At 40.1% G+C, this 27737-nt stretch overlaps 1 protein-coding gene across 1 annotated transcript in view; it reads right to left on the bottom strand.

Moving 5' to 3' along the window:
- Positions 1-27737, bottom strand: part of MARCHF3 (membrane associated ring-CH-type finger 3) — a 190611-nt gene that overhangs the window by 31205 nt on the left and 131669 nt on the right. The window contains exon 3 of the mRNA XM_063454146.1: positions 15167-15371. Coding sequence (XP_063310216.1) covers positions 15167-15371 — 205 coding nt within the window. The remainder of the gene's footprint in view (positions 1-15166; positions 15372-27737) is intronic.

Genomic DNA, 27737 nt, shown 5'->3' on the forward strand with positions numbered 1-27737 from the left:
AATGGCAGGGTACATTCCCCGAACAGCGTGTACTCAGGGTCTAGTGAGGGCTGACTGGCCAACGGCGAGTGCAGTAGGTCTGTGTTGAGGTGCTGGAAAATGTGGACTCAGTCCGGTGGGTCTGCGTATTCATTTGCTTGTGTGCGCTGTGGTAGGTTTCCCCTCCATATCCAGGCATGGGTGTATGCCATAGCTTGGAATCCAGGGTTTCGGGGCTGCCTGGGAGCTAAGCCTGGTCCCATGCCGGGATGGCTGTAGGAGCTTGGTGGAGGGTGGTTGCTCCTACTGGAGATTTTCAGCCGGTTTGGTCAGCGTCTACCTGTTGTGCCTCGGGAGATTTTCAGCCTGTGATGGCGGTTTGTCGCTGGAGTGTAGGTAGAAGATTCATTGCCCACAGGCGATTTCCCCTGCTTTAGCACTACACAGTTTCTAACCTCTGGTATGGGCTGTTGTCGTAGCTGCTGTGTTCTGGCTTGCAGTTTAGCCCAGAAGGCATTAAAGATTTCATCCAGGCGCTGTTTGCCTTGTTCGATGTAGCTGTGAGCGGTTTGCTGCATGAGGCCCATGCCCCACATGTTGCCGGGGGAGGCTGTTGCCATTTTGGGTAATGAGAGATGCAGCAGTGCGCCTCGACTTTGAAGTCAGATGCTAGGGTGGTGGGCTTTATTCCAAGCGTGATTAGCTGGGACTGGGATAACCCCCACCAGTCAAGGGGGGGGAACGGGGTTCGAGTAGCCGCAGAGTCTGCTTAGTTACCGATGGGGAGGTCGGCCGTCCCTCCCGTTCAGGTTCTGAGAGGCCGCTCTTCGGTTCTTCGGTCCCGCCGGGCGCTCGAGTGTCGCGGAGTATAACCGGCTCGTTCTCTGCACCCTCAGACCTCGGTCTGTGGTTTCTGTGATCGGCGGTGAGCTGTATTTCATCGATTTTTGGTAGATCGCGTGGGGAGCTCACCGACCGTGTGTCGGCTCGGTATGGCGGTCAAGCCCCGCCCCCTTTCTTGTGCTTTTCTGTCAGTAGTAGTTTATAGACATGTGAAATTAGTTTCGTTCCGGATGTATATTCGGACGAATTTCCGAATGTCTGAAGTGCCGAAGTTCCGAAGGTCGGTAGTTCGGAAGTGCCAAACCGAACCAAGGTGCTGAAGTTCCGAAGTGCTTTAGATTTCTGAAAAGTGGCAAAACAAGAGAGGGAGAGGACAAATTATGTGAATGATGACAGGAAACTTGACCAATAAGCTTATTCCTGGCACTGGGAGCCCTATAGATGTGTAAGTGGTTGTAGTGGCAATCCTGGCACTGGGAGCCCTACAGATGTGTAAGTTGTAAGTGTAAGTGGTGGCAGTCCTGGCACTGGGAGCCCCCTGCCCATTACTGTAATGGGTAAGGGGCTCCCAGTGCCAGCACTGCCACTACAACCACTTACACATCTATAAGGCTCCCACCTCCCAGTGTCTGGACTTCCAAATTTGTTTACATACCCGAATTTCCGAACCGAACCAAATTTTTTGCCCATGCACATCCCTAGTAGTGTACTTCTTGGAGTTCTGTCATAGAAATCTATTGAGTTTAAAACGCGCCCTAAAACGTGCCTGTTGCCACCAAGTTTTGCAGTCACTAAAGGCTTTTTCACAAACTGCCTTCTCAGAAATCTGGTTGCAGCAATTGATAACTTTTTTCTACCCTGTCCACGTAGTGTAACAACCGTTTCTTCAACTGTGAACTTGTGAACGTTACTAACGTTGTTTCTAGGAACACACAGTGCCTTCACTATCTTTTTGCATCCTGTTGCTTGTTTGTAAAGGGCAATGATCTCTTCTCTTAACTTTGTGGACCATTTTTTTAATTTAGCCATATTTCTAACATACAATCAAACGTGACACCCAAACTCCTAACCAGTATAGGTATTTCAAGTGTTCATCTTAGCGTTATGTTGAGTGTAAGTGCACAGAGGTGGAGGGAGCTAATTTGCCAAGGGCTTAGAAGTTTTAACTGACAATGCCAATACAAATGTTGTTCTAACTTGAAGGGAAACAAAATTCACATTTAACAAGCACTTATTTTAAGGAGTATTTGGGATTTGGTACTTGGGAAGAAATTAAATTGTGGACACTCAGTTCTTGCTTAGCTCATGTGCTATTCCCTAACCAACTTGAGCTTCACAGTTGTTCCATGTTAAGCACAAATTAACTCAAATGCTGCCATGTGTCATTGGTTCATTTGGGGGAATAACTGATACACTCTATTTTAGTTGGGGGCTGTCAAAGCACTCTGTACTGTCCTCAGCAGAGTGATAGGTAATAGGGGCAGCGCCAATTTAGGCCTAATGTTGGCACAAAGGTATTCCGGTGATGTAGGGCGATGGATCTCATATCCTACATGGGAAATTTTCAGGAATATATATAATCCATAATGAAATATGTTGGTCAAGGCAAGGTACAACAGGAAAACAAAATAAAACCATCCAGAACATCTGTAATACGCTGGGGGTAATAAATGTAGCAACATATTATATAAGAAGGTTCTTCAGGGCTTGCAAAATAATAACATTTTCAATTAATTTCAGAAAGTGTTTAATTCTGTGTAACAGTGGAAAGATGCATTTAACACCCAATGGTTAAATATAATGTCCCAAGGTAATATCACATCCATGAACAGAAAAACCATAACATTTATATATAAGCTTTCAGCCTCTTTCTAGGAAGAAATAAATAAATGAATGCATTGTATTGCAATAGCTTTTAGATCAAAGATACAGCCAAGGTAATGTACCTGTCTAATCTATAGTACTTCTAGGACACAGCAAGCCACTGAAATACTGCAGTGAAATTTAATACTGTATAGCAACATTGCTCGAGCTATCTTCATCTGCAATCCACTTATATAACACACAAACACACACACACACACACACACAGTATATACATTTGATATATAATATAACATTAAATAATGTACTCCAGGGACCGTGAATCTGACTGCAATTAGGAGGTTATAGATTTGCATGATCAGGGATACTGACGGTCCGAAGAGTCACATTTCTTTGGAAATCGTATAGAAAAAAAAAAGGTGTTGTCCTTGCTCTCCTGAGGTTTTTAATGGTTTGCAAGCCCATACATCCAACCAGTGTGAGGTCAGTGATTATTTTAGGATGGTGACAATGCTGGCTCATCATAGAGAAGGAAAACATAGGTTTCTCAAACTGTTCTCAGAATATATCATCTTCTGGATTTTTTTTCTTTCCTTAGATTTTTTTTACTCCTTGACAATCTAGAGGAGTAATGGATACCCTTTGCTATTCCAACTATTGTGAACAATTCCCACGATGCTCTGCCAGTATATTCTGAACTAGTACACCGATTTACAGCTGTTCAACAGCTGATTATTTATACATCGTAACAACAGCTTGAGTTCCGAAACTGGTCACAGCTCCTCTAGAATTTGATTGGTTTCAATACATTCCTTTGAAGTGTTTCTTCCTTGAGATTATAATGTGTGACTTTAAAAAAAAATACATAAAATAGATATGTTATTCCTAGTTTATATTTTTTTGAAATAATGTGGAAATGTGTGATGTTCTGCAAAACACATGGCCATTATATTTGAAAGCCTATTACTTACCATTAGGTGGCCTAAACATCTGAGCAGTGGCGTACACACAATCCATGGGGCCCCGGTGTGAAACTGATCAGTGGTCTCCCCCCCTTTACCTCCCCCCTCTCCTCCCCTCTCTCCCCCAATCCGTGCCCCCCCGACACATACATACAGACACACACACAGACAGACACCCCCCTGACAGACACATACATACAGACACACACGCACACATACATACAGACACACACATACATACACACATACATACAGACACAGACAAACACACATACATAGAGACACATACATACACACATACAGAGACAAAGACACACACACATACAGAGACAAAGGCACACACACATACAGAGCCACACACACATACATACAGAAACACAGACACACACACATACAGAGACACACACACACACACATACAGAGAAACAGACACACAGAGACACACACACATACATACATACAAAGACACCGACACACATACATACAGAGACACATACATATAAAAAATGTTTCCTGTTTCCTACCTTTTTTGACTTTCCCTGGGGTTCAGTGGGGGCCAAGCCAGATGGGAGTCAGAGTTCCCACTCTGACTCCCTCCTCCTTTCTCCCGCACTGGCTCTGATAGCTGGGAGGAGTGACCAGGGAGTTACTTCCTCCCAGCTATGTCTGACATCATCACAGAGGCCCGGTCGCGCCCTGGAGTGATGGGCCCACTCGCAGCTGCGCCCCCTGCTACCACGTTATGTATGCCGCTGCATCTGAGTAAATATTTCAATATTTAAATAATGTGATATATGACATTATATGGCTTGCAACACATGCAGCCTCCATTCCACTGAACTGTACATTTTTGGTAAGAGTAGCCTTTTGCTATAAAACAGTGTTTTCATAAAACATTGGTTTTGGTTATAGTAACCCTTGCTGTGGTAATCCGCCTCACAAACGTGAAAACCATTAAACCATTCTCCCGTAGCCCAATCTTCCTCCACTGTCTAATACCAGCATGCTGTGTGTACCTTCGTCAAATGCAAATTTTGCACCTAAATCTTAATCGGCAGCCTGGAATATTGTTCTAGGCTGATTAATGGCACTGCTGAAGTTAGAGTTACACCTCCAGTAGCAAAGATGGTTCTGGAATTGACTCTGTTGTGGGATCCTCCATAGACCTCAATGCTGTACACTCGCACATGTAGCACCAGGAGAAGAAGGGAACACGCAGGAAAAGCATGGTGGCATCCGCTAGGGACAGGTTCAGGTAAGTAGACTGCCGCCCAGACCCTTAGACCCTCTGTGGTGATGTCACCATGCAGGTCTTTGCAAATGACTGTATGCCAACTCCTCAGACAGTGACAGTTCCGCTTTAATCCTAAACTAAACCTTAATTCCAAACCAAATCCTAATCCAACTCTAACCCTAAATCTTAATCTAATACTAAATGTAAATTAAAAAGAACACTATAGGGTAGGGAATACAAATGTGTATTTCTAGTCCGATCGTGTTTAAAACTCTATTTAGGTGACCGGCCCCCCTTGCCCAAATTAAATAAGTAGAAAACTCACCTTTATTCCAGCACCGCATGGGTCCACCGGCGCTGGCTCTGCCCCTGCTACGCCTCCTTGGCTGAGGTCATCAGAATTGACAATCTCAGCCAATCAAATGCTTTCCTATGGTAATCAATGCATCTCTATGATGAATGCTCAGCGTCTCCATGCAGAGCGTGGAGACACTTAACATCAGTGCTCCACGTTGTGCAGCACTGACCCCAGAAGCACATCTAGTGGACGTCTGAGTAACTTCCCCTGAAGGTGTCCCTAGGGAGAAATGCAAACACTGCCTTTTATCTAAAAAGGCAGAGTTTACATTAAAATGCCTGCAGGGACTGACTATACTCACCAGAACAACTACATCAAGTTGTAGTTGTTCTGGTGACTATAGTGTCCCTATAATCCCTACCCATACCCCAATTCTATGCCTAACCCTAATTTTAAACATAATATTAACCCTATAAATAGTGTTAAATGATTCCCTCTACTGATGTCAGCAGAGGAATTCCCTTGCTGGTCCTAATCCTAATCCAAACTCTAATCTGAACCCCCAATCCCATTCCTAAAATTAATTCTAATACAGAGACAAAGACACACATCTAATGAATTAATTTGGTCTTAAATTAAACCTAATAATAAACAGAATACTAAACCTAATATTTCTTCTAAAAGTAATCTTAATCCCTAATCTAATCCTAATCTCAAAGGTTTCCCTCTGAAGCTAAAACAGAGTGGAATGTTGCTGCCATCTACTGGCTATTTTCAGTATGACAGCTTTGAATCTTGAACTTGAACATAGTAGCCCGATGCATTCAATCAGTGCTAGGCAACTGACAAAGTCCAGCAGTGGGGTAAAATGACACAGAAAGGTAAGGATAGTATTAGACTAGTGACAGTTGCAGAAGAGGAATCAGTTGGGAGCTATTAACAGTTTAATTGATACGCTTTTATGAAGAAGTGGGTTTTTAACGATTTTTTGAAGGAGTGGAGACTGGGTGAGCATCTAACGGAGGAGGGAACGGTGCAGCCCTCGAGAAATCTTGAAGGCGAGCATCAGAGGTGGGAGTATGGACAGAAGATAGACGTAAGTCTTCAGCAGATCGTAAGGGCCTAGACGGGACATACTTGTGTATAAGGGAGGATAGATAGGTGGGAGCAGCATTATGTAGAGATTTGAAAGCAAGAACCAGAATTTTAAATTGAGCTCTATATTTTATAGGAAGCCAATGTAGGGACTGACAGAAGGGTGAGGCATGGGAGGTGCGGGCGGACAGGAAGATGAGCCTCGCTGCCGCATTCATTATGGACTGTAACGTTGCAAGTTGGGAGCACGTAAGACCACTGAGAAGCGGATTACAGTAGTCAAGGCGAGAAAGGACAGTGGAATGGACCAACACCTTAGTCGCATCTGGCGTTAAGTAGGGGCGGATGCGCGCAATGTTTTTGAGATGGAAATGACAGGATTTGGCGATAGATTGAACATGAGGCTTGAAGGAGAGGTCGGAGTCAAAGAGAACACCTAGGCAGCGAGCCTGCGTGGTGGAGCTGATGGTAGCACCATTGACTTGGAGGGAGACAGACACAGGAGTAACAGGAAAGACCAGAATTTCAGTTTTGGTCAAGTCTAGTTTAACCCCTTAAGGACCCATGACATGTGTGACATGTCATGATTCCCTTTTATTCCAGAAGTTTGGTCCTTAAGGGGTTAAGGAAGCGGGCAGCCATCCAGTTAGAAACAGCAGAGAGGCAGTCAGAGACACTAGTCAAGAGGGACAGGGAGAGATCAGGAGAGGACAGGTAGATTTGCGTGTCATCTGCATAGAATTGATATGGGAAGCCAAAGGAGCTAATGAGTTGACCAAGGGAGGCAGAATAGATGGAGAATAGTAGGGGACCAAGGACTGAACCTTGGGGGACACCAACAGAGAGGAGTTGGGGAGAAGAAGCAGAGCCAGAGAAAGAAACACTGAAAGAGCGCTGGGAGAGGTAGGAGGAGCACCAGGAGAGAGCAATATCTTGTAGACCGATATTGCTGAGGATGAGAAGAAGCTGTTGATGATCAACAGTGTCAAAAGCCGCAGACAGGTCTAGGAGAATTAGGATAGAGTAGCGACCACAAGATTTTGCAGCGAGTAGATCATTGGATACTTTGGTCAGTGCCGTTTCAACAGAGTGCTTAGCGCGGAAACCAGACTGAAGCGGGTCTAGCAGAGAGTTGGACTCGAGGAAGTCTGTCAATCTCGCATACACAATTCTTTCAAGGAGGTGAGCTTGGTGTGCCAGGGTTGTTGTTGGGGGGGGCCTGCGGCGTTTAAATGTACAAGGTGCCATGATGTCTAGTTGAGAGGAGAGGGTGGAATTGTAGAAGGAGGTTTCAGAACTAGGACAGGTGAGGTTTGAGATAGGGAAAAGGAGAGTTTGGAGATTAGTGGAGAAATGCTCTAGGTCAAGACATTGGAGGTTTCTGTGAGAGTGATGTTCAGATGGTGGTGTCAATTGGGTCTTAGGTATGCCAATGTCAAAAGTCAGCAGATGGTGGTCAGATAGAGGAAAAGGAATATTGGAGAGATTAGAGGCAGTACAGAGGTTGGTCAAGAGTGTTTCCTGCTGTATGGGTTGCTAAATTGGACCATTGCGTAAGGCCAAAAGAGGAGGTTACAGAGAGCAGACGAGAGGCATCAGTGCAATTGGGGTTATTGATTGGAATATTGAAATCCCCAAGTACAAGGGAAGGAGTGCTAGATGAGAGGAAGTGGGGAAGCCAGGAAGAAAAGTGCTCAATGAATAGTCTAGGATAACCGGGGGGCGGTAGATGATAGCAATTCTTAAAGGAGTGGGTTTAAATAGGCGGACAGTGTGAACTTCAAAAGAAGAAAAGCATAGGGCAGGGGGAGTTATGATTGGTTGAAAGGTACATTGAGGGGAGAGAAGGATGCCTACGCCGCCTCCTTTACAGTTGAGTCTGGGAGTGTGAGAGAATTGTAGTCAGAGGGGGACAGCCAGGTCTCTGTAAGTGCAAGCAGTGTGAGTGAGTTTGAGATGAAAAAGTCAAGTATGGTTGTTGATTTTAAATTACTGCAGACGAAGCGGGCATTCCAGAGTGCACAATGAATTTTTGTTTGTTATACCTTTGAATTTTGCATTGTTTAGCCAGATAGTAATCAAATAAATAATATATATATATATGTGTGTATGAAGAAAAAAAAAAGTATACTGCAAAGTAAAACCTTGTTTTATAGCCGTATTGACCAGAGAAGTCCTTGAATAAAAAGTATTTTCACATGCACGAGATGGGATTTAGAAGACTGTTGATGTACTTGATAAATAGGTCCATAGAAAGAATAGTCTATAAGAAAACAGCTTTTATTTTCCAAGTGAAATTGCTTGGTTGTAAATGTGTCAGCTGGGTATCAACATATTACCCTTATTACTCAGACTTTTTTGTTCCTTAAATTCAAATGTTAAAGGAAAACTCCAATTAACAGAGTTAAAAAACTAACTTTAACAAAGCCATTAAACTTACAAGTAATTTAGCATCAACTCATCACTGCAGCACGATACTAATGTGAGATCATTAAGTTGATGATCCGAATCAAGTCAAATGTTTCTCATGAAGAAGCATTGTGAACATAAGGGGGGAATGGCCCTAACCTTTGGGAATGGACAAAAGAATGTCCACTCCACATTGGTTTTTACACTGTCCCACAAACTATCCATAGTAGGGGGGGACACTGGTATGTTTGTTAAAAAAATGTTTTACTACATGACGCCCATGGTTAGGGGTGGGACAATGGAATGTTTGTAAAAAATGTTTTAGCCATGCCGACCGTGGGTTGTAACTGTGCTTGATTTCATTACAGTGAGCAGCTTTTTTTTTTTTTTTTTATGTAACTCCCCTCTGGCTGTTAGAGCTGCATGCTGGCAAATGGTCTAAATACTTTTTTCCCCAAAAAAATCGCATTGAATAAATTAATCCAAATCTATATGCCCATGGACGAAATTCGGTTTGACCAAGCAACAACAACAACAACAACAAAAAAATTCAGGTGAATTGATTCATATGAACCACATTTTTTTTCCCCACAGTCCAGTAACTGTGAAAAAGTTAAGGTCAAACTCGCTGAGCTGGAAAAGGAGTTGAAACATTGAGCTTTATTTCCTTAAAATTAGCAATTAGCAACAATTCTACCTTGTGAAGGACATTTTCATGGTTATGTATTATGTCAGTGCTTTCATTTCTTTTAGTACATTAAATAAGGCACATTTACCAGAGAACAATGCAACATAAAGATGTACCTATAAGAAAACGTTATTAATTCATCTCAGTAGCAGAAGCTGGAACCACCATTTGTCATTACAATGGCATTACAAAAACAGTGATGATACAGAAAGTAATAATCCTAAATAGAAGGATATTTTAGTGACTGAAGCAATACAGAGGCGTTTCAGAATGATATATTCTATTGTGTTAATGTGTCATATTCACACGAAAATAGCTCATCTGCTTTTTAAGAGATGGAATTGTATTTCATTGCTGATGTTCTTGGCAGTTATATTGGAATATATTACATTATAAAAAAAAGTCTGATTTTTTTTATTAATTCTTAGATATGCCCCTCAAATGTAATTTTTTTTGTAATGAAATAGTATTCATGCACAAGGGGCTTATGTATAAGATCAGTTTTGGGCAAAATTCTTCAAGTGGAGCAAACAACAAAACATTCCACTGGTTTCCATGGTGACCGTGCCACTTTTAAACCATTCGATGAACTCTGATCTGTATGCATTACACACACTTTGTTTTTGTGAGATCCATCATATTTGAATATTTCTAGAATAAAAGAAAATGTCATTCTAATTAGAAAGTCAGCAGAAAGCTTTCACAAAGCAACTGTAGTTTGGAAAATATTCATGTTCTGGCATTCAACAAATGAAACTATAGGTTATTATACCTATAGCTAGAATCAATCTACAGGATGCTCAAACCAGGCAGCATTTCTGGATCTAGTGAGACTACCTGTTAAATGACCTAACTGATCATCTAACCATATTGGATCTTATTATATTTCAACAGATGCAATCAGACATTTACAGCTGGACTAGTGCGAAATCTGTCGCAGGGTTCTGCGTCTGCACTATTGTCTTGGACTCAGGGAATTCTTCCAAAGAGGCGTCCCTGTCATTTTTGCAGCAGTATATCTTTAATCTAAATCTCTGAAAGCTATATATCTGGCTAAAACGAGATGATGGATATTTCAATTGTTTCATGTCGAGTTAGGTTTAACCTGCATTAAAAGTTATAAATTATACGCTGAGATTGTGATCCTTATTTTAAAGTATTATCATTTAACTACATGAACAGAAGGGAATTTCAAGTTCGAGATTACAAATGCCCTGTGAATTTCTCATGTCTTCCTTCATAGATTAGGCAGAACGGGAATAGAGGCTGACTAGATTAAACTGACAAGCATAACAAGGCTTTAGCATGCTGCAGAAATCGTTCAGTACTTCTATTCCCATCTTAGCATTTAGCTGATGCAGGAAATCCAAACAAAAAAAGTCGTATGGGGGAAAAAATGTATAAATAATAATTCTCCAGGGGGGAACCAAGCATTTTAAGCATTTTATGACACGCTTTCATCGCGGCAGCATGGTGATATTTTATTTACAAATTATGTGAGCCACTGTTGCATTTTGCAAAGATAAGATATTCAATGTAGCAGATAAGAGACTGAATGTTTTACTAGCAGGAGGCAATAATAGCTAGCCTTGCACAATTCTTCTCTTATGAAGTACATTTCCCATGATTCCTAGCCAGGCAAAGGACATTTCTACCTGATCTAATTTTGAATGACAATGGTTAAACAGCATAACGTCTGGCTAGTTCATTTCCAATAATAAGTAACCTTAAAATGCACTACAGCTTTAGAACAATCCTGTGAGGGCTGGGCTGTATGAGTATAAGTGTAGTGAGTTTTTCATCATTGTAACGTTAAGAAAGATGGACATCTTTAAACATTTAATATATCTGCCATTTGACGACCATGAGCATCAATAGATCTGTATAATATATAATTATAGAAACAAGCTTTTGGTCTCATGAAAGCACGTAAATATATCCAAACATTTTCCAATGCATCTTAATATCGTAGTTTTGGTGTACAGATGCGGTCCCTTTTCTCACACAATTTAAAACATTGCCGTTTCTGAGAAATGTCAATGTTTACATATGGCCAAGATCAATAGACACATTTCTTCCTTAAAAGGAACATTAGGGAGGGGATGCAAGTTTTCATTATGAGCTTTGTTGGGCTGTTTGTATTTTATGGCCATCCCCATTTTTCAAAAAAAAAATAAATAAGTTAAAATAACCCTCTACTAAAATGCAATCCAACACCTACACAGCTTCTTCCAAACTGCCTGGTCAGGAAGACCGCCACTAGAGGTGTTTTAACCCGACAATGAAAACATTTCTTTGCAAGTCGGTTTAGTGAAAGAGTCATTGATTGGCTGATACCATCAGCTGACCACTCTCAATCAATCAGCGGTGCCCCAGCCCAGCGACACTCCGCGCTTCCTGAACCTCAAAATACAGAAGCCGGAAGCTGCCAGGGGAGGAGTGGAGATTAGCGCTGGAGGCAATTTAGGGGTTAAACCGTTCAGGGTTTAACTCTGAATTTAGGTCTATGAACTTTTGTTGAGAATGTATTGTTTAAATGGTTTTCATTAGGCATCCACACTAATTATTATGTAGGTCAGCAGAATTGAGGAAATATATGGAAAGAACATTTAATTATAAGACACACTGGTAGTTTTAAGCACCTATAAACATTTTAACCTTTGCAAGCAAAAAATCGCATAAAATGCAAGGCCATGGTGGTTTAAATACTGTCATCATATTTCTATTTCTTTCTTTTAATCAATGCCTAATTTAAAATGCCCGAACCAACAATGAGATAATATATTCTTTCCCAGCACATTTTATGTGCAAAAGATCACCCACCAACTTTTATTTTACCTTTGTACAAGCAAAAAATAAGGACATAACTGTATGAAATGTCATCAGGCAGTAGGTGATAGGTGAGCTTTTATAATGATGTGATTTATCCAGTGTTAACGTTAATCTATACAATTAGTCTGCTTCTGAAGAACTATCAAAGACTATACATTCTAATTTTGGTTTCTTATCCGCAGCTCACAGTGGAACAAGAAATCAATGCATAAAAATATCAGTCAGTTGAGAAAATAACAAAAAGGAAAAATAAAGTGTTATTTCAGTGGGTGTTAGAATTGAATTAAAAAAAAAAAATTGTTTTGGCTTTTATTTTCTCAGACTAACTCATTGGATAAAAGAAAAAAAATATATACTTCTAAATTAAGCTTATTACACTTTCATAAACAGAATTGGCAACAAAAAAATAAACCGATAACATTAACTGATACCTCATGCATTGGTTGCCACAGGTTATTCACATCTATTACTTCTAGCTTATTGTTAAAAACATATTGGGACAGCCAATAGAAACTGTATTTCCCTGCGCCAACTAATCCAATAGCAAAAGTGTTACCCAGCCCCACTACATCCAATAACAACACTGTTACCCAGCCCAACTACATCCAATAGCAACACTGTTACCCAGCCCAACTACATCCAATAGCAACACTGTTACATAGCCCAACTACATCCAATAGCAACACTGTTACATAGCCCAACTACATCCAATAGCAACACTGTTACCTAGCCCAACTACATCCAATAGCAACACTGTTACCTAGCCCAACTACATCCAATAGCAACACTGTTACCTAGCCCAACTACATCCAATAGCAACACTGTTACCTAGCCCAACTACATCCAATAGCAACACTGTTACCCAGCCCAACTACATCCAATAGCAACACTGTTACATAGCCCAACTACATCCAATAGCAACACTGTTACATAGCCCAACTACATCCAATAGCAACACTGTTACCCAGCCCAACTACATCCAATAGCAACACTGTTACATAGCCCAACTACATCCAATAGCAACACTGTTACATAGCCCAACTACATCCAATAGCAACACTGTTACATAGCCCAACTACATCCAATAGCAACACTGTTACCTAGCCCAACTACATCCAATAGCAACACTGTTACCTAGCCCAACTACATCCAATAGCAACACTGTTACCCAGCCCAACTACATCCAATAGCAACACTGTTACATAGCCCAACTACATCCAATAGCAACACTGTTACCTAGCCCAACTACATCCAATAGCAACACTGTTACCCAGCCCAACTACATCCAATAGCAACACTGTTACATAGCCCAACTACATCCAACGGCAAACGTGTTACCTAGTCCAACTACATCCAATAGCAACACTGTTACCTAGCCCAACTACATCCAATAGCAACACTGTTACATAGCCCAACTACATCCAACGGCAAACGTGTTACCTAGTCCAACTACATCCAATAGCAACACTGTTACCTAGCCCAACTACATCCAATAGCAACACTGTTACCTAGCCCAACTACATCCAATAGCAACACTGTTACCTAGCCCAACTACATCCAATAGCAACACTGTTACATAGCCCAACTACATCCAATAGCAACACTGTTACATAGCCCAACTACATCCAATAGCAACACTGTTACATAGCCCAACTACATCCAATAGCAACACTGTTACCTAGCCCAACTACATCCAATAGCAACACTGTTACCTAGCCCAACTACATCCAATAGCAACACTTACCTAGCCCAACTACATCCAATAGCAACACTGTTACATAGCCCAACTACATCCAATAGCAACAGTTACCTAGCCCAACTACATCCAATAGCAACACTGTTACCTAGCCCAACTACATCCAATAGCAACACTGTTACCCAGCCCAACTACATCCAATAGCAACACTGTTACCTAGCCCAACTACATCCAATAGCAACACTGTTACCTAGCCCAACTACATCCAATAGCAACACTGTTACATAGCCCAACTACATCCAATAGCAACACTGTTACATAGCCCAACTACATCCAATAGCAACACTGTTACATAGCCCAACTACATCCAATAGCAACACTGTTACATAGCCCAACTACATCCAACGGCAAAAGTGCTACCTAGCCCAACTACATCTAATAGCAACGCTTTTCACTAGCCCAACTACATCCAATAGCAACAGTATTACCTAGCCAAACTAAACCCAAGAGCAGCAGTGATATCTAGCCCCACTACACACACCACAAACCACAATAAGCTACTTTGGCCACTTATTGCCTCGTTTCCACTGACGTTATGGTTCGGGTCAGTACTGTTCGGAAGGGTTAGAATGGTCCAGCCTATTCAGGTGAGCGTTTCAAATGCAAGTTGAACCGCCAGGGGGCATACAGGGTTTAGACCAAATGCCTAGCGTGTCATTTGTCGTGAGCATTGACGATTTCCTATGTGCCAATCAATGGATTGTATAGTGTGACGCCAGTAGCTCTGCCCTAACCGTACCGTACCATTTCCTATGGATCTACATCTGAAGGGGCCCCAGGAATGGTGCGGTTTGGTTCGGTTGTATGGGCCACTAATAATGTTAACACTAAAAATAGCGTTCCAGACCGTATCGACCCGAGCCATACCACTCAGTGGAAACAGGGCATTAGTAGATAGGACCTTTGTTTCTGTCCCCCACCACACACACACACACACATACACTTTACCATGAATTGCTGCATATAATCTGATTTACTCTTTCATGCCTCTGTTTGTCTTCTGTTTCCCTTAACTAAACCTCAAGATAGATTGTAAGGTAAGCTCACAACAGCAGACCTCTATCTTTCTGTACCACTATGTAGTTATGTATATGTTATATTAAACTTTATGTTATGTCAATTTATAACCATGATATATTGTACAGTACTGAGGAATCTGCTGGTACTCCATAAGAAGTCAATAATAATAATATTAATAATATATATTATACAGTATAAAGGCCCACTTGTGAGCATTTTGACTGACCTCTACTAATGGTCTAGGCTTTCGTTCCACAGAAAACCTAAAATGACAGAGTTCACAGTAGCTGGTATTGGAGGATGACAGCCAGTGCTCCAGGCAGCTCCGGTGTATTGTCCCTAGAGTTCCCGTACATTCGCATGGAGAAAGGAGATCCTCTTGGGTATTTCCTTCATGACAGATCCTGCACATTGGACGATCATTGAAGGTGCTAAGTAAATAAAAGCATAAAAAACAATCAAGGTATAAGCAAACCTCTAAAAAGGAGGGCAATTTGTATTCAGTCAATACAGTGCGATAAAATTGTATTTGCATTCGGTCAGCACCAAACTTATCCAGATCAAGGAAACTCAATTCCTCTAGTTCTGATAAAATTAGAGAAACAATGTAAGATTTCTCAATGATCCCAGCATCACAGTGTTTACAGTTGTACCCCATTTTCTTAAAGGACATTCTGTTGAGTACATACTGACTGGACTTTCACAAGGTGATCCGTGAGTGCATGTGCAATCTCACTTTTTCTAAAATTGAAACCTCGGGCTTCGCAAACATCATCTGTTTGCTTCCTGGAGTTTGGGATTGGTCAAGTGGGCATTCACCCCATCACTCGCACTATAGAATGGAGAAGAGACAGTTTGATATGGGAAGCTATGTTTAAAGGGACACTGTAGGCGCCCAGACCACATCACCTCATTGAAGCGGTCTGGGTGAAGTGCCCCTGTTACCTTAACTCTAACTAGAGAAACGGGATAGTTTACATTGCAAGGTTAAGACGGCCTCTACTGGCTGTCTCCAAGACCGCCACTAGAGGAGCTTCCTAGCTTTTCAAGAAGTTTAACTCTGTGAAATGACCCTGGACATCCTCATGCTTTGCATGAGGACAAAATTCCCATAGGAAAGCATTGCGTTAATGCTTTACCAGGTGGAAGGCCTAATGAGTTTGCGGCACTCACTGAGCATTAGGTTCCCCCATCTTGCTGACGTTAGAGGAGGAGGAGATGGATTCCATTGGCACTGGAATCAGGTAAAATAAAAAATGGTTAACTGCTGAGGGACACTATAGAGTTAGGAATACAGGTTTGTATTCCTAACGGTATAGTGATCCTTTAAACACACTACTTGAGCAATTTCTTGCCTCAGGCTCCAAGAAGCTGGGAGCAGAAATTGATACAAATAACCTACTTCCTTGCTAATGGAAACTACTACTGTTCTGAGTTCATAGGAGATGAACACTAAAATATTAATATTAACACAATGTTTATCTGAGAATCATTGATATTAATTAGATCCCGGTTTGTCAAATACTTCACAGTGCTATCCAAAAACAATTACTAGATTTTAACAAGCCAGCATTACAGCACTTAAGATATTTTGTATTCAGTCTGCCAGAAAATTAAACAATACTTCTCGCCAAGGTGGCAAGAATCACTAGTTTATTTAAAGAAACACTACAGCATTAGCAATAAAACCATGTATTCCTAAGCTTTAATCTATCCTAGTGTTCTCTCCTGCTGTGTGAGGTTTGGAAGGATTAATTTCAGAGCTCGTCAGACCGGTCTCCATGGAAAAGCTTTGCCTCTTTGGCTGAGATCAACAGTGTAGATGATCCCACACAATCCAGTGCTTTCACATAGGAAAGCAATGGAGGATTCGTGCACATGCGCAGCAAAGCTCTATGCTGTGCCAATCAGACGCTCTCGATGAAACCATCTGATTAAAATAGACGAGTTTCACACAGCTATTTTGGTAGAAGTGCATCTAGTGGCTCATTTTAACCCTGCACTGTAAATATTGTTGTTTATGCAGTACAGCAATATTTTCAGTTGCAGGGTTAAAATGAGGGTTTTGGCACCCAGACCACTTCATTGAGATAAAGTGGTGTGGATGCCTTTAGTGTCCCTTTAAAAAAATACAATAGCCTGTCTCCAATGCATGAATCTAAGCATGAACAGTACAAATTAATTAAATGAACAGTACAAATCAATTAAATGAACAGTACAAATTAATTGATGATTAAAGAATAGCAATACACCATAAAAGGGATAATTTAAGCAGCATAACAACAGAGTATCACTGCAGTGATTATGGTGCTTTATGTCTTTAGGTGCTATTTACCCCCATTTTCTATGTAACTGATTTCAAGTGGTCTGAAAAAAACTGAAGTTCTTCTCAGCATACAAAGCCAGTACCTCTGGAGTATATCGGTAATGCAGAATATTTATTTATTTCCATATTAGCATCCAAAGCTGTCCAACCTTGGATGGCAATAATAGGCCGTGAGCATGGGACAGGTTAGTCCCGCACTCATAGCATGCCACTGCTGATCAAGGCTGGAGAGCTTAAGACACATAACGTGACCCTTTTTTTTTTTTATAAGTAGTTGTGAAATTTGGGCATGCTGGAAATGATTAGGAATTAGTAAGGAAATTACAAAATGTATGCTGTAATCACCAAATTTCAAAAGTTGTACAACTCCTTAATACCTTTTTTTGATTTTTATTCCATTTTGACAGTTTTGGCTTAAAATACCCCGTGTCATTTTAATGAAGGAATCCTGTGCAAATCTACGATCATTTAGCCCAAACATTCCCTCAAATACAGCTGACGTATTCCATTAGTAAATTTTTTTTCAGGTTGTTTGAGAAACTGTGACTGCAAAAGATTCCAGGAAGTTCCAAGTCTTGCCGATCCAGCTACAGGGACTTCCAAATCCACATGTGGCATATTAAATTCTCACACAGCTATTACCTCACCCCATCATTGTCCTCTCACTGATTTCCTATACCTGCATCCTGTCTAGTCCTGTGGGTTTGCCAACCAGCCCTATTTAAAGCACATTCCTCTCTTCAGTTACCTAAGCTGTCTGCATATTTGTCTTGTCTTGTATGGTTTGTTCACATAAAATATTGTAATTAAAAATGAATTGCAAATTCTAGCGGCACTTTAACTAATTGAACCATTTTTCCATCTGATTTGTTTTGGCTTCAATTTTCAAACTAGTAATTCATGTTTTAGCCAACAAGGTGTAAGGTTTATTAACTAAATAGTGCATTTTGACAAACTGAAAAGTTTCCAATTTGCCAAAATTCACTGTTATGTTACTAAAAACCTTACAGCATGATTGACTAAACCATGAGTTGTTGGGAATTCAAAGCTCATTTCTAAATATAGACCACTATAGCTAAACTAAAAACATGGCTGATTTATATAACCAATTTGGCTATTTTTGCAGAAAATGTTTAATAGCGAGTTTGCTATTTTTTCATATTTAAAAACAAAAAAATCCACTTTTTTAATTCCTTGCAATATAAAAATAACATGAATCTTGAGTGTCACCATAACACTGAACAGACCAAATCATTTGAATTATCTTCAGTCTGTGATAATTCTGTGTGCAATTCGGAACATTTTGCAAATATTATGGAAACATACTTTCCAGAGGTTCTTACCTAAATTGCACCCATTCCTTTTCCCGTCTTCAAAAATATTTACACTAAGTCTCATCATGACATGAAACATGCCAGTGAAATTTTTTTAACAGCTTCATCTTGTGGTTATAGTGTCTGGAGTACCCTAGTGTTGCGCTTCCATTCAGCGTTAAACTGTGTTTAATGTTTTAATGTTAACAGAGAATCCCCAGCAGCTCATCCCCCTTGTGCTACTTGTGCTGACGAAGAAGCATTGGCCTGAGCAGTAACAGGTGGCGGTGACGGACCAAGAGTTTACCTCTTTAAGGGCTGCTGACGTACTAGGTACATCCGTCAAAAACGGTCCTTAAAGACCCTGGACGTCCGCGGCAAATATATTACTTACCCGATCGCAGATGTTCCCCCGCCAGCGATCAGTGTTGCTCCTGATCTGGAGGTACTTCCTGACAACCCAGAATGTCCCCCCTCTGCAAATTAGACCCTCGCGGGCCATGTGATCACTCTAAAAGAGCGATCACATGGCTGCAATAGGCGTCCATAATTATATATAATGTCATACTAAGTGTAATGTATATACCATACTAAGTGTAATATATATATAAATAAAAATAAACATAACTTTTTTTTTAAAAAAATGTAAAAAATATATATATATTTAATTTTATTCTAACTGTATTTTGATGTTAATATAAATATAAATATATATATATATATATCAATATACTTAGAATGAAATTATATATATATATATATATATCTATGTATATTTAAATAAAAAAATAAAAATAATATGATTATATATATATATATATATATCCATATACATAATTACATAAATAATTTCATAAATATACACGTAGACTTAAAATATATAAACATGTATATATATTTAAATTCTACGAGCATATTTATGTAATATTTTTACATATTTAATTTTATTGATTTAAGGGACCTGCCTGACAACCCAGGCCAAAAGTCCAGAGAATTCAATTTGCTAACACTGTATTTACCCTGTAACTTTCCATGACACCCTAAAACCTGTACATGGGGGTACTGTTTTACTCAGGAGACTTTGCTGAACACAAATATTAGTATTTCAAAACAGTAAAACATATCACAGCGATGATATTGTCAGTGAAAGTGACGTTTTTTGCATTTTTCACACACAAACGGTACTTTCACTGATGACATCATTGTTGTGATACGTTTTACTGTTATGAAACACTAATATTTGTATTCAGCGAAGTCTACCGAGTATAACAGTACCCCCCATGTACAGGTTTTATAGTGTTTTTGAAAGTTACAAGGTCAAATATAAGGCTTGATTTTCCATTTTTCATATTAAAGTTTGCCAGATTGGTAATGTTGCCTTTGAGACTGTATGGTAGCCCAGGAATGAGAATTACCCCCATGATGGCATACCATTTGCAAGAGAAGACAACCCAAGGTATTGCAAATGGGCTATGCTCAGTATTTTTAGTAGCCACTTAGTCACAAACACTGGCCAAAGTTAGCATTCATAATAATAGTTTCTTGCATTTTTAACACACAAACAAATATAAATGCTAACTTTGGCCAGTGTTTGTGGTTACAAAAAAAGACTGGACATACCCCATATTGAATACCCTGGGTTGTCTACTTAACAAAAATGTGAACATGTGAGGTCTGAGTTAGAGATTTATGACAGAAAACAGTGTTACAATGTCACTATTGATACATTTTAAAAATATATATATTGAAACAGAAATGTCCTACTTGTACTTATAGTCCTATAACTTGCAAAAAAAATAACTAAGAACATGTAAACATTGGGTATGTATTTCTAAACTCAGGACAAAAGTTAGAAACTAATTAGCACTGGTGTTTTTTTAACGGTTGTAGATGCATAACAAATTTTGGGGAACAAAGTTAGAAAAAGTTTTTATAATAAATTATATGATATGATGAAAATAAGGGTATCTTTAGAAACAGTGTTTGGCCCCGCCCCCTTTGGCGATTTTAGCCAGTGCATTGAATTGACTAAAAATCAACGGGGTGGGGGCGGTGCCGGCGAACCGGCATGGTGCTGAAAATAAGGTGAGTTTTAATTGCCTTTATGGGGCTAAGTGGGGGGCAAGCCACCTAAATGGTGGGTTTAACACTATAGGGCCTGCGGCTACGCTGTACCATACACACCGAACTGCAATGCACTGTTGTTCTAACACCTTACTATCATGGCCATCATTATGTTTTTCAGCAATTTGAACTTCATTAGCTTTTCTATGAGATCGAACCAGACAGGCTAGCCTTTACACTAATTAACAGTTTTGATCTTTGATTAGGTGACCCCTAGTATTAAGAAAATTACTGACATTTAATTTGAAAATATATTTCAAATGTCAGTAAATGTGCCAGTAATGGTAAAACTTTCTGAAGATGAAGTTTGGATAAAAGCAATGATTTGCTTAGGAACATTCTTTAGCTGTGTCAGCTGAACGCAAGTTAACGCACAGGTCACTCCTAGGACACATATGTATAAACCTTAAAGAGGAAATCTAAATCTCCCTATCTGACAATAATGTATGTAAGTTATAGCCTCAGATAAGGATATATTCGTCCTGAGAGAAATGTGGATAAAATAAGTGACTCACTGTAAAATGAAAGATGAAGATTATGCTTGGAACAAAGTCAAAGAAAAAAAAAAAACTATTCAGTTTCAAAGTAAATTTGCAAACTTTGCCAAGTGCTGATGACATGACCAATGATGGTGCACATTAAAGTGGTTCTGTCAATCCCCCCACCCACCCCCAAATAAGTATTTCATAAGGATACAATCTTTATTTAATACATTAACTGTGTTGGAATTTTACTGAAATTCCAATCCATTCAAAAGATATACTGAGACAAAGATTACAAAATACTGAGACTATTTTTCTTCCTCTTGACAAGCGTGACAAAAAGGGGGGAGTGAAGCCTCGTCAAAGCATGTCAACCTTCCAGCTATCACTTATGATGGCTAAGGGAAAAAGGCTCTGTCGTTTAAGGATTGTGCAATCCTCCATAGACCTCAATGTTATACTTTTGCATCTGCGTGAGAGTACAACGCTGACGTTGGCTTCTGGCAGTGCCAGCAGCTGAAGAGGACTGGAAAAAAGAGAATGGTGATGGACAGGCTCAGGTAAGTATAACTCACTATCCCATGCAACCCGGGTACTTGGTGGCAATGTCACTGTTGGAGTTCTTTGCATATTATGCAGAGACTAAAGACAGGGACAGAACTTGTTTAATGTTTATTCACGGTGAATGGCAGCAGAGTAAAAACTGAATTTTTACATTTCAGGTGACCCTGTGACTACAGCTAAGTTGGAAATTCCCCCCCCCCCCCCCCCCCCGCCCAGGTATTTTAACATGAATATTGAAATTCATATTTTCATTCACTACAATGTTTTCTGAGTAAACCCTCTCTGTCACGTAACAATTGCACCACAAGCTCTGCTAGGTTGCTTAGTTAAAAGGACACTATAGGAACCAAAACTACTGTAGCTTAATTAAGCATCATGCCCATACAGTCTCACTGCTCAATTCTCTGCCATTTAGGAGTTAAATTACTTTGTTTATGCAGCCCAAGTCATACCTCCCTGCATGTGACTTGCACAGCCTTTCTAAAAGCTTCCTGTCAAGAGAAATTGTATAAACTTCCTTTATTGCACAGTCTGTTTAATTTAGAATTCCTTATATCCTGCTTTGTTAATGGCCTTGTGGAGACGCCTGCTGTGTGTATATTACAGTTTAATTTACAGAGCAGAAGATAAAAACTTCTAAAGTAAGTAAGATCTGAAACCATATTTTCAAGCTGGCTGTGTGAGTCACAGCCGGGGGAGGTGTGGCTAGGGCTGCATGGACAGGAACAAAACCGATTTAACTCCTAAATGGCAGAAAATTAAGCAGTGAGACAATTATATATACACTAAAATAGCTTCATTATGCTAAAGTTGTTTTGGGGTATCTTGTGAGTTAATTGTAAACTAAAGACAGGTCTAGAGCACATCCCAGTTTTTACAAAGAAAGCTTATGAAAAATGTGTACTTGAGAGTAACATTACCAATCAATGCGTCCCTGCGGGGCTCACATTAAAGGGGCTGTATAGCTGACAGCACAAGGTGAATTTTATTAACCTTTTTAGTTATTTCAGAAGTTATCCATTATAATTCAAGATACCTATCCCTCATGGTGTCTTTTACCGAATTTCCTTCAGTTTTGACTTGCTACACAGCTGAAAAGAGACGTGTCCATCAAGTTCATTGTTTCTTACATTTGTTTTTGCTGTTGATCCATAAGAAGGCAAAAATCTCAGTTTGAAGTGCTTCCAATTTTGCAGAAAATTAGGAAAAAATTCCCTCTTGACACCTGAATGGCAGTCAGATCATTACTTGGATCAAAAAGATATTGCCCCACTAATTAAAGATACCCCTGAATATTATGTTTTTTTCAAGTATGAATCCAATTACTGCTTTAACATCTGTATAGACTCTGATAAAACCACCTTTTCAGGCAGAGAATTCCACATTCTTATTATTCATTTTGTAAAAAAAAACCTTTGCTTTGCTTTAGACCAGCATTTCCCAATTGGGGTTCTGCAAGACCGGGTTCTCGCCCGGTCGGGTGCCGCTGATTGAGGTAGGCGGCGAGGGAGCACTCTCCCCTGCGCAGCTCCCTCACGCACACCGCAGTGAAGCCGGAGCCGGAATATGACGTCACTACGGTCCCGGCATCACTAAGAGGCACGCAAGGGATCTGAGCAGGAAGAACACTGCTTCCTCGCCACCCGCACGCCAGCCGCTCAGCCCAGCAGCCCCACTGGACCCCAGTGTTTGTTAGTGAGTGTGTGTGTATGTGTGTTTATCTGTGAGAGTGTATGCGTGCTTGTCAGTGAGACTGTATGTGTGCTTGTCAGTGAGTGTGTGTATGTCAGTGTGTGTGTTTGTGTGTTTGTCAGTGAGAGTGTATGTGTGTCTGTCAATGAGTATGTGTGTCAGTGCGTGTATCTGTGTGTCAAGGTTTGTGTATGTGTCACTGTGTGTATCTGAGTGTGTGTGTGTGTGTGTATGTCAGTATGTGTGTTTGTGTATGTGCCAGTGTGTATCTGTGTGTCAAGGTCTGTGCATGTGTCAAGGTGTGTATCTATGTGCCAGTGTGTATCTGTGTGTATATGTCAGTGTGTATACGAATTTATGTGTATGTGTCAATGTTTTTATATGTTTGTCTGTGTGTTAATTTGTTTGTGAATGTATGTACGTATATGTGCATACATCCCAGCAATCAAACACCAACACTACATGCATTTATGAAGGCTTTTCTCTGGTGTCTCCAGCAGGTGGTGGCCCCAAATCAGGACTTTTCGTTAGGTTCTGTAATAATTGTATGTCATAGACAGAAGGCAGAGACATTATATGCATATGGGGCACAGGGATTATGTGATATCAAATGACCATGTAGCTCACTGGAGCTGCATTATCATCTATTCCTCATGCTTTCCTTGCAGTCTCCATTAATCCAAAACATTGGTCACTTACAGTAGTAATTACAGCCTGTGGCAGGTTTATGATAAATAACAGGATGGGGATACCGTGTTTGACTGTGTGAGAAGGAAGCATACTAATATCTCTGAACTAGATTACAGAAGTTGAAAGATTGGTGTAAATTAATGTATATTAAAATGGTAGTAATGATATATGAATGTGATGTTCAGTATTTCTGCCTAAGGGTCACAATGGTGTTGGAGCTGGTTACATTACGCCGGAATTTTAATTTAAAAGCTGAAAACTTACAAGGAATACTTAAGTGTGTACTTGTGTGAGAATTCACAGCACTTGATGTGTTAATGGAAACACAGAACAGGCTTCTTTTCTTAGTCTGTCATTAAATCTTGGAAAACCATGTTACCCATAATTTCCAGTGCTTGCATTTTCTACTGCTTCCAACAATTAAAGAAGTGGGCCAATGTAGGACCTCTTATGGTACTTACTCCTTTGTGGTGCAGGTGGGTCACAAGTGTCTGAGACATTAAGACCCTTCTGCGTTCTGGCGCACGTGGTGCATCCATTCAATGTCCTCGATGGCAATAAATGCCTTTCCTTTCTCTTATTCGTACATTGTTTTTTTTACATTTTATTGATGATGTGCAGTTGGTAGCACACATATGACATAATCTGTCTCTGTAACCAATCAAAACCCAGTATAGGGTATATATACTTCTAGGTTATCTTACTAAACAGTGCGTTTCCTTAGTTATTTATTTCTGATATCTGACTCTGACTTGCTTTACATTTCCTGATTTCTGTAATCCTGAGCTTGGCTTGTATTCTCGTTTTACTGATTCTCTGTTACTCTTTGACCTCGTCTTATGCATGCTTCCTAAAATTCTGCTTGCAGACATTTCATCTGTTTCCTGAGTCAGCCTGGCCACTCTATAGAGTGGTACGCGCTTCTGTCCTGTCTATACCTTATGTGTAAGACCAGTCCTGAGAGGGCCAAAGCAGAGAATAAATAATATTATTGTAAAACAATCCCACAGGTAATAGTTAAACTTTCAAATTATTCAATGAATTGGTGAAAGTAATCCTCAATGGAGCAAAAGCTAAAGCAAAATTTACAGTTATGTATTACATAATTCAATGCCTAAAGTCTTCAGTCATGTAAAAGAATGTATGTCTTGACTGTATCTTATGATCCTAGTGAGAGTTAAAGTAATTGAACAATGAGACATAAATACCACCATCTTCTGACTTCAATAGGAAAAAGCAGCCTAGCACATCCATCTCTCCTAAAAGCACATTAGAAAGTGATTATAGAACATTAAAACTTAAAAAAAAAAAAAAAAAAAAAGAAGCTGTCTGGCCCTACTAATGTTCGCAGCGTTAGAAAAAAAAAAGTGTATCTAAAAAGACTAGCTAATGCAAGGATGTCAAACTCTCGGCCCACAATGGACATCTTTGTGGCCTGGCGAGCCGCAAGTACATGCTTAGTGTTACAGCAGAGTAGGCACCTGCTTTCTCCACACTGCAGGTGCCTACTCTGCTAAAATTTACTCGGCCAGGACTCAGAGAGGTCGCTGGAGGAGCTCAGTCTTCCTGCTCCTCACTGCTCTCTCGCGCGTGCCATCTGTAGTGATGCCGGGTGCCAGAATATGACATCATATTCAGGTATCACTAAACGTGTGAGGGAGCAGTGAGTAGTAGGAAGGAGATCTCCAGATAGAAGATCCCCACTGGACCCCAGGCATAAATACAATGATGTGAGTGTGTGCAAGAATGTGTAAAGTGTGTGTCTGTCAGTGAGTGTGTGTCTGTCAGTGAATGAGTGTGTGTGTGTATGTCAGTGAGTGTATGTGTGTCAGTGAGTGTGTGTGTCTGTCAGTGAGTATGTGTGTCTGTGTCAGTGTGTATGTGTGTCAGTAAGAGTGTGTGTTTGTGTGTCTGTGTATGTCTGTCAGCGAGTGGGTCTGTCAGTGAGTGTGTCTATGTGTGAGTGAGAGTGTGTGTCACTGAGTGTGTCAGTAAGTGTGTGTGTCGGTCAGTGTTGCAATGGCTGCGGCTGGACAGTGGAGGACCTGGAGGTGCACTGGGGTACGCAACTTAAACCTTGTTTATTTGGCCCGTGCTAGACTTTGATTTTGACATGCTTGAGCTAATGTGTCCAGTAAGTGTGTACAGCCAAGCAATCTGTAGCATTTCCTCCTAAAATCCTCTGCAAAATATGAAACTGACCATCTCTGAACCTGAGCTGAGGTCCATTAAGTCCTTAAAGTGAAATAAGTCTGCTACAATTTAATGAGTCTCACAGTCAAATATATATTTTATAGGTTGCTCTTACAAATTCTCACAATATCCAATCATGTTTCTTCATGAGAACCACTGAAATGGAAAGCCCTCTGCCCATCTTAGATATTGGGCAGGCACGAAGTTGGTTTAAATATGAAGGTCACCCTATGCATTTGTAAGGATAGAAAGATCCAACATAAGTCCAGTTACTGTTACACAAATTGTAGTAAGTTCTATACTCAGCAGTGTTCTTCATACAAAAAGTTTTGGAAATATTTGGCAGGCACGACACTGCATTTCCATTAGTGGTGGTTTTTTTTCTCATTACAAGTCACGGTTGGCTGAAGGCATGTCATTTAGAAATAAGGCCAACCAAGATACTTTACTGTATCTTCGTCACACACATGAAAGTCTACAAATCCTATAATGTTTTTTTGACAACTGTTGAGACAGAGCTTAAACCACTTGCACAGTGTTGGTCAGAGAACAGGGATTTTCTTTCAAAGTGTGGAAGTCATATTTAAAATATGTAAAGTTGATCTCAGCTACTTAATGATAAGATGCATTAAAATGCAGGTGGAATGTGCTAAGCAGCTTTCTGAGGCAATTCTTGCATGTGACACTTCTGGGACTCCTGAAACTATTTAACAAACAACTTCCTTTACTGACATTGCAAATTTACCACATATTAAAAAATAAGTGGCTGGCTCATCATAACACAAAATATTTGAACAGAGAAAGAAGAATTTTCCACTAAACTATTTATTTATTTATTGCCAATCTTAAATATATATAAATTGGTCTAAAATACATACAATGGGTGGGACACACGTCTGATGATTCTATAAAGAAAAACAAAAACATAACAATATTGCCAGCATAAATAACGTAGAGATATTGTGAATATCAGATACTCATAAGCATGGAGCCAAATCTTAACATATGGCTCTCATGGGTAGTGCAGAGGGACTCTTATTAGGATGTCCCCATCCTTCTTCCAGTCGGTCCTTGTGTAGCCTTTAAAGATTCTGGAGTAAAGATGAGATGAAAAGCTTCTCTCCAATATAAAAAGGCTTTATTAAATGAAATAAAATAAACAAAGTGCACAATTTGCAATAAAAATAATTATTTGATGGTTAAATGAAAAAAGTTCAAATAAGTCAAAATTGGTCCAATATTGGCACTGCCTGATGGCTTGTGTTTCGCCCTATGATGGGGGCTTCCTGAGTCTGTGTATGTTATAGGGAGCCTCCTTGGCAACCTTTTAAGTCTTGTCTTGTGGGTACTTCCGGGTCCGTCTGTCTGCACTTGGAATGCATTGTTTCAATACAGACGTCGTGCTTTCTACAT

This window comes from Pelobates fuscus, chromosome 5, assembly GCF_036172605.1.
Source record: "Pelobates fuscus isolate aPelFus1 chromosome 5, aPelFus1.pri, whole genome shotgun sequence".
Lineage (NCBI taxonomy): Eukaryota > Metazoa > Chordata > Amphibia > Anura > Pelobatidae > Pelobates > Pelobates fuscus.